Genomic DNA, 8,521 nt, shown 5'->3' with positions numbered 1-8,521 from the left:
GCCGCTCCCTGCAGGGCGAGTTCGTGCACGACGACGTGTGGGCGATCGTGAACAACCCCGACCTACGGCCCGGCACCCCGCTCCGCTGGAGCATCTTCACGAACGACTTCTGGGGCAAGGGCATGGCCGAGAACACCAGCCACAAGTCCTACCGGCCGCTCTGCGTCCTCACCTTCAAGTGAGTCCCCACCTCGCGCTCGCCGCGGTTCCAATCTCTTCACTCCCCCCACGCGTGCTGGGCGAAGTTGCGGGACCGGGTTGGGGGGCGTTTCTGTTCTTGCCGCCCCTTCCCCTCCACGCCTCGCTCCTCTCCAGACTCTCCACGCCGCTCTGTTCCGTGGACCTCGGTCCCGCTTCTCTGGGCTCCTGGGCGGTTCGGGAGGCGCGGGCTGGGGAGTTGGGATCGAGTTTCTCAAGAGTCTGCGCTCCGGGCGGGTTCGTCTGTCGGAACAAGACTGGGAGAGGGGCTGGGGGAGCTGTCTCCGCACGACCCACCCCTGCTGGAACGGGGTCAGGGCAGACCAGTGCGGGACCCCAGGAGTTCCGAATGGTTGGCTGTGGTGGCGATGCTTCCAAGTTGGGAATTTCTCCGAGGCGTTTAGGCAGCTTTGCAGATGGGGACTGTCAGTGCCTGTGGGGTCGCGTTCCGAGGAGATGAGGTGGGAGCCCCTGAATTGCTAGGGCTGCCTGAGTTTGGGGAGGAGCAGGGGAGCGCGCAGAGGATCTTTCCCGCCCCCGGCCCCCGGCCTGGGCTGCTCCCAGAACCTCTCCAGTCAGCGGGAAAAACCCCGATTGTAGACTTTAAAAGGTGCAAAGCAAAGGAATGCAGAAGCGTGGGAGCCTCTGGGGATCCTGGCGTCCCAGTCGAAATAGTTTTTCTTTTACAACCTCGGAGTCATGATTCAGCATTTCTGGTGTGAATAACGTGTAAAAGGGGACCCGAGGGAACGCCAGTGTTTTGTAGGGTGAGATTTTCTTGAATTTCAAAGAGAGCTAGCTTCAGACGGAAGGGGCGAAGGGCTGCTGTGAGGGAAGTGCTATTTCATACATCATGAGCTTGACTCGGCCGCTTCTAATTTGACTCAGCATCGGAGCTGGTCATGTGTCGGATAAAACTGTTGAAATCAGGTTGGTTCTGTATCATCAGCGTTCTGAGCCTTTTCCAACGGGTGTAATCTGAACCCTTCTTTATGGTAACGATTATTTGAGACGGGATCCGCAGTTTGAAAAGCCTGCCCGGGCCTGGCGGCGAGGGTCCCTTGACAGGTGTCTCTGAAGACTTAGAAAAGGAAACCATAGCAATTGGCAACAACCCATGGGCTTTTGACTTAATTATTTCCACTGCAAGTTTAATGTTTTAAGGGGGGTGAGGAAATTGCACATTTGACTCTGAAGAGAATATTTCATAAACATTTGTCCTCTTGGAAAGTGGTTTTGGTTTTCAGCTGAAAGTCTTTTGCCCATGAATTGTTGCCAATTGCTATGGTTTCCTTTTCTCAGTCATCAGACACCTGTCAAGAGACCTCACCCTGGCCTCCAGCTAGAGTTGCTCAGTACTTTCAGTTTTCCAAATGTTTCTTTAAAATCTGCTAAGATGGCACAAATATAAATGTTTAACTTCCAGACTGACCTGATTTTTAATCTGTTACACTGAGGGCTGGTGGTTAATCTAAAGTGTGGAAGCTCACAGCATGAGGCGTGCGGGACTTACAACTGCCACGGAGACCATCTAGGTCCCTGGCCTGAGCATTTTCCACTTAGAAAAGGTCAGTGCCAAATGCTTCTCCCAGTTGGTGGAGGGTGAGGAAGAGGGTTTTCACTTCTTGACTTTGTAAAAAGTTTTTTTTTCTTTTTTCCTTCCTTCCTTCCTCTCTTCCTTCCTTCCTCCCTCCCTCCCTCCCTCTTTTCTTTCTTTCTTTCTTTCGTTCTTTCTTTCTTTCTTTCGTTCTTTCTTTCTTTCTTTCGTTCTTTCTTTCTTTCTTTCGTTCTTTCTTTCTTTCTTTCGTTCTTTCTTTCTTTCTTTCGTTCTTTCTTTCTTTCTTTCGTTCTTTCTTTCTTTCTTTCGTTCTTTCTTTCTTTCTTTCATTCTTTCTTTCTTTCTTCCTTTCTTTCTTTCTTTCTTAATTCATGCAAGAGATGGCAGGGGCAGAAGAGAGGAGTGTAGGAATTGAGTAGACCATGAAGCAAGGCCTTTGATGAAGAGGAAAGTTAGTAGGGATAGATATGGCAGAACAGAGGCAAAGGAGAAGGAGAGTTGGGGGTAGGATGGGCAGAGAGCATCTCTTGGAATCACTGATTATAAGCAGCAGCTTGGTGTCTAAGGTGCATTGCTCTTTGTATGGTGCATCTTACTGGCTATGTAATGTATACTTCAAAAAACAATTATTTTGAGAAGATCGAGTTGCAAATCTGGGGTGCAACCGAGCACTAATGGAAAGGGATGGGTGCCTCTTCAGAAACAGAAGTGAACTAAACTTTCTGTACTCATAGGTGTTGATTTAAATAAGACCTGGAGCCCAGGTTGTGGGCCTGATACCCAGTAGGGGGTGTGCAGCAGGCAGCAGATCAATGATTCCCTCTCATGGATGTTTCTATTCTTCTCCCTTCCTCTCTTTCTAAAATCAATAATAACACACTTAATAAATAAATAAATAAATAAATAAATAAGACCTGGACGTTTCCTTTACACAGTCATCTGAGGTGAAACTGATGCGATAGCCTAAAGCCAGGCATGTATAAAGGATGACATAAACCATCCTAGACCCACACAGCTCTAAAGATTGTTGCAAGGAAGGGCACAGAAAATCACACTTATTAAGCTATTCAGTGTGAACCAAGCATTGGCCTTTATGATTTTTATTTTATGGAGTTGGTAAAAACACCAAGTGGCCTTTTACATATGTTCAAACTACTATAACTATATCTAAGTTAGGCCTGTGTGAACAAAGATCTTAGAGAATTTAAAACCACTGTATGAATTTTATTTATTTATTTATTTTTATTGTGGTAAGAACACTTAATATGAAATCTACCACCATAAGTTTTTAAGGGTACAGCACAGCATTGTTAACTGTAGACACAATGCTGTGCAATAGACGCTAACACATTTCTCTCGAGTAATTGAAACTATGCACCTGTTGGACAGCAACTGCTGTCTCTCCCAACCCTACTGTTGGCAACTACCATTTTCCAAGCTGTTTCTATAAGTTAGACTGTTTCAGATGCCTCACAAGTGGATGTCTGCAAATGGCAGATTTTACTTAGCATAATGTCCTCCAGGTTTATTTATGTTGTGACAGATGGCAGGATTTCCTTCTGCTTTTTAAAGGCTGAATAATCCATTGTATGCACACACCACTTTTCTTTATCCATTCATTTGACATTGGACACTTCAGTTGTTTCCATATCTTGATTATTGTGAATAATGCTGCAATGAACATGGAAGTGCATATATCTCTTTAAGACCCTGACTTCAGTACCTTTGGATATATACTCAGAAGTAGGATTGCTGGGTCATATCATAATTATATTTTTAATTTTTAAGGAACTTCTATCCTGTTTTCTATAGTGGCTGTACCATTTTACATACCTACCAATAGTGTACAGCAAGCATGTCAAGCTCACGGGCTGCATGCCTCATTTATTTGGCCCGTGTTAGCCTTTGAGTTTAACATGCTTGGTGTACAGGGTTCCAATTTCTCCACATCTTTGCCAACACTTATCCCCACCATCCTAACAGGTGTGAGGTGATACCTCATTCTGGTTCTGATTTGCATGATTAAGTTTTGATAATTAGTGATGTTTAGCATGTTTTCATATATCTGTTGGCCATTTGTCTGTGTTCTTTGGAGAAATATCTATGTCCACCCATTTTTAAATCAGATTATTTGTTTTTTGTTCTTTGAATTATAAGACTTTCTTACATATTAATAACATGACAGATATATGGCTTACAAATATTTTTTCTCCTATCCCATAGGTTGCCTTTTTATTCTGTGGGTTGTTTTTTGTGCTATGCGGAGGCAGAGAGGCTTTTTTTGTTTAGTGTAGTCTCATTTGTCTAATTTTGCTTTTATTGCTTGTGTTTTTTGATGGCATATCTAAAAAACCATTGCCAAGCCTAAAAACCCTATGTTTTCCTTCCAGAAGTTTCACAGTTCCAGGGCTTACATTTAAATTTTTAATACATTTTGAGTTGGTTTTTGTGTGTGGTGTAAGATATGGGCCCAATTTTATTCTTTTCCATATGGACATTCAATTTTACCAGTTCCGTTTTTTAAAGACTATTCTTTCTCCATTGTGTATTCTTGGCACCCTTGTTGAAGATCATTTGACCCTATAGGCCTGGGCTGATTTCTGGGCTCTCTGTTCTTTTCCTTTGGTCTATTTGTCTGTTTTTATGCAAGTACCATACTGTTTTAATTAGTGTAGCTTTGAAGTATATTTTGAAATCAGGAAGTGTGATGCTTCCAGCATTGTTCCTCTTTGTATATTCAGTATATTTGTGGTTCAGTATGAAATTCATGAGTTTTTTTTCAATTTTTGTAAAAAAAAAAGCTATTGGGATTTTGATAAGGATTACATTGAAACTATAGATGACTTTGGGTAGTATGGGCGTTTTAACAATATTAAGTCTTCTCATCCATGAACATGTGATGTCTTTCCATTTATTTATGTATTCTTTAATTTTTTTCATCAATGATTTGTGGTTTTAAGTGTACAAGTTTTTCACCTCTTTGGCTAAGTTTATTTTTATGTGTATGTTATTCTTTTTGATATAGTAAATGGAATTTTTAAAAAATATGTTTTATTGATTTTAGAGAGAGAGGAAGGGAGAGGGAGAGACAAAGAGAAAAACATCTATGTGAAAGCTGAGCATTGATTGGTTGCCTCCTGCATGCGCCCTACCAGATATCGGATATAGAATCTGCAACCCCGGCATGTACCCTGACCAGGAATCAAACCAGCAGTTTTTCGGTGCCCAGGACAGTGCCCAACCAAATGAACCACACCAGCCAGGGTGAAGCTGTTTTTTTGAATTTGAATTCATATCCTGCAACTGAATTCATGTATTATTTCTAATTACTTTTTGGTGGAGGCTTTAGAATTTTCTAAATATAAGATTATACTATCTGTCAACAGACATAATTTTACCTCTTCTTTTCTGATTTAGGTGCTTTTATTTCTTTTTTTCTTGCCCATTGCTCTGTTTAGGACTAGTAGTACTATGATGAATAGAAGTGACACAAGTGGGAATTCTTAACTTGTTCTTGGTCTTAGAGGAAAAGCTTTCAGTTTTTCACTAATGATTATGATAAGCTGTGAGCTTTTCATAAATGTTCTTTATTATGTTGCAGTAAATTCTAAAGTTTTTTGTCATTAAAGGGTGTTGAATTTTGTCTTTTATTCTGCATCTATATATGATGAGCATGTGATTTTTATTGTTTGTTAGTGTGGTGTATCACCTTAATTGATTTGTGTATGATGAACCATCTTTGCGAACTAGTGACATGATTCACATGTTCTTAATATAGTGTAAGTCCTTTGGTAGTTAAGATCTTGGCGAATATTTTCTCCCACTCTCTAGATTGTCTTTTCATCCTCTTCACAGGGTCTTTCCTAGTGCAAAACTCAAATCTTTCTTTTTTAATTAAAAGTACTATATTACCTTTGATTCAATAAATCAATGTTACACATATGGAGAGCTGGAAATTCCCATAAGAATAAACAATAAATAAAGAGGCATAATGCTTGTAATTACAAAGGTGCTTGCTTGTATACAAACATACTATTCGCAGTTTTTTTTTTCTCAAATAAGAAATGGGCTGAATTTGAAATGAAGACGTGGGTTTATCAGAGTGTGTATTTTTTACCCAGTTTGCAGGGCAGGGCACAATGGAAAATGAAGGCAGCTTATCAAGATGTGGTGGCTTTGTTTTAGCTATACTGGAACTAAATTCCTTTCCTGTAATGTACTGGGTTAGAGATTTAGAAAGTGAAAGTGAAATGGCCATGTTTCCATTCAGAAGGTTGGTGTAGGTTTCAGTGCTACTGCAGCCTTAGAAACCCTGGATACTCTGCCGCTGGTGTGAGCGGTTAAAGCTGGGTCCACAGCTCCTCCAGAATGCTCCAGACCTCCTTTACTGGGAAGCCTGGTGCAGGTGTGTGTGCAGCTCTGGGGGGAAGGGTATTAATCTGTTTGCAAGCCATTTGCATCATTAAAGTTAGAGCCTCAGAGGTTGTGAGAAGTGGAAGTATATTCCAGCTCATGTTCATGGGTTCCCCTCACCCTCCCTTTCCCTTACTTCAAGTGCATCCATCCTCCCTTCCCAAATGCCTGCTGGCTTTCCATTTGTTTTAGAGACACAGAGCAGCCGCCTTCCAGAGGCCACTGAACCAGCTTCCGTATTATAAAAGGTCAACTCTCTATAGTAAATCCCTGCTGCTCTATCATTTCTGGTGGTTCCACTTCTCTGGTCAAGCCTTAACTGATACAAATGGTCACCTTTTTGTGCTCCTTGAAGTGAATTTAGAATTCTAATGAATTTCTGGTCAAATTTTCCATTCAGTCTTTTGATAAGATCATTTCCAAGGGCACATAGGAATATTTTTGGACCATTGTAGTGCAAAGTCAAAACATCTGTGAAAACTTAATCTGCAGCAGTAACCTTTTTTTTATTTTTCTTCTTTATCCTTCACTGGCCATGACCTGGTTTTAACTCTGGAATCAGGAGAAATGCATTATGTCACTGTATATCAGGCGTGGGGAAACTTTTTTCTGCCAAGGGCCATTTGGATATTTATAACATCATCCACGGGCCATACAAAATTATCAACTTAAAAATTAGCCTGCTGTATTTGGTCCAACATTTAATTAACTCACTCCTAATGCCTTGGCAGGGCCAGACACTGAATTGACACAACACCCCTCCCCACCCTACCCACCTTGAAAAATGGCCTTGATTGATTTAAAAGGTGCTTAGCTTGTTACTTTTATTTCCTCCCTAGCCCCTTGCTCTTGAAAAGAAGCTCCTGCTGGCTGGTTGGCAGTGCCATTCAATATCAGGAAGCAACCAAAGCTTCCTCAACAAGAAGGGACCAATGGTTTTTCTGTTTTAAAGATGGGGAAATGAAGGCAAATTAAAGAACCTTAAACTCATTCTCTCTCCATGTTTAGGCTATTAGGTCCTAGTGTTCTACTAGTTTTCTATAAAATTTTATTTTATTGAAGGCTTCAGATGGAAATGTAAGCCATAAGAGTGAAAGTGGGTGGTTTAAAATGTCAGAGTTAAAAAATAGAATATCTTAATATGTGCAGCTGTAAGGATTTGCAGCACTTTAATGTTTGCATCTGGAGAGTTGTTTTTGCATCAGTTTGCATCTTTTAGTCACAAATGATATGGCAACCATGAAAGTCAGCTTTATCCTCTATGCGCAAAACCAAAAGGAAATGGTGGCATGTTCCCTTTGGCCCTGTTCCTTTTGATTTGACTTGTATGGGAATTCATTTTGAGATAGGTTACTGCTATAAGACTGATAAGTTTGCTTTCTAAGTCTGTGATAGGAGATAAGTAAAGATTATTCAGGATGTTTGATTAGATTGTCTAAGATGTTCAGTGGTGGATGTAGCTAAGGAAATATGATTGGAGGCAAAAAAGATTTTGTAGAGAAATTTTTAAAAATGGCTTCTGAAAATTCCATGCTGAACTAAGTTTATTGCAGAAATTTCAGGAGTGGGAGGAAGTTGATCATTGCCTCTGAGCACATGCTTTATATGTAAGATAGGCTTTACACTACAGCCGCTAGACTCTAGCAGATCCTAGATGGATCCCCTAGGAGGGATGGAAAATGAGAGGAATATCTATATTCCCACCTGAGGATATTTTTCTATTGATTATTTTTTAGAGACAGTGGAAGTGAGAGGGAGAGGCAGAGAGAAAGAAATATGGATATGAGAGAGACAGAAACATCTACGTGAGAGAGATATCGATTAGTTGCCTCCCACACATGTCCCTACCAGAGCTGGAGGATTGAGCCTGCAACTGAGGTACATGCCCTTGACTGGAATGGAACCCAGGATCCTTCAGTCCAGGGATGGAGCTCTATCCACTGAGAAAAACTGGCTAGGGTGAGAGGAATATATTTTTGATTCCCGAGGGTTTTTTTTTAAAGGCTAGTTCTTTATTTTTTATGTCTCGGTTGTCTGACAACCCTTTCTTTTTCTTTTTCTAAATATATTTTTATTGATTTCAGAGAGGAAGGGAGAAGGAGAGAGAGAGATAGAAACATCAATGATGAGAGAGAATCATTGATCAGCTGCCTCCTGCACACTCCTCACCGGGGATCGAGCCTGCAACCCGACATGTGCCCTTGACCGGAATCAAACCTGGGACCCTTCAGTCCACAGCTTGATGCTCTATCCACTGAGCCAAACCAGCTAGGGCGATTCCTGAGGGTTTTTACATGTGAATTTCTGAATGAAGGTTTGGAGAACATCTTCTGAAGTAGTTTTTTTTCCTCC

At 41.3% G+C, this 8,521-nt stretch overlaps 1 protein-coding gene across 1 annotated transcript in view; it reads left to right on the top strand.

Annotated features, from left to right (window-relative positions):
• Positions 1-2: 2 nt before the first annotated feature.
• Positions 3-8,521, top strand: part of TMTC1 (transmembrane and tetratricopeptide repeat containing 1) — a gene marked incomplete at its 5' end in the record, with an annotated part of 261,806 nt that continues 253,287 nt past the window's right edge. The window contains one exon of the mRNA XM_006769654.2: positions 3-178. Coding sequence (XP_006769717.2) covers positions 3-178 — 176 coding nt within the window. The remainder of the gene's footprint in view (positions 179-8,521) is intronic.

This window comes from Myotis davidii, unplaced genomic scaffold (genome assembly GCF_000327345.1).
Source record: "Myotis davidii unplaced genomic scaffold, ASM32734v1 scaffold163, whole genome shotgun sequence".
NCBI classification, from domain to species: domain Eukaryota; kingdom Metazoa; phylum Chordata; class Mammalia; order Chiroptera; family Vespertilionidae; genus Myotis; species Myotis davidii.
Note: the sequence above shows the minus strand (reverse complement) of the source record. Positions and strands in the feature narration are given on the sequence as shown.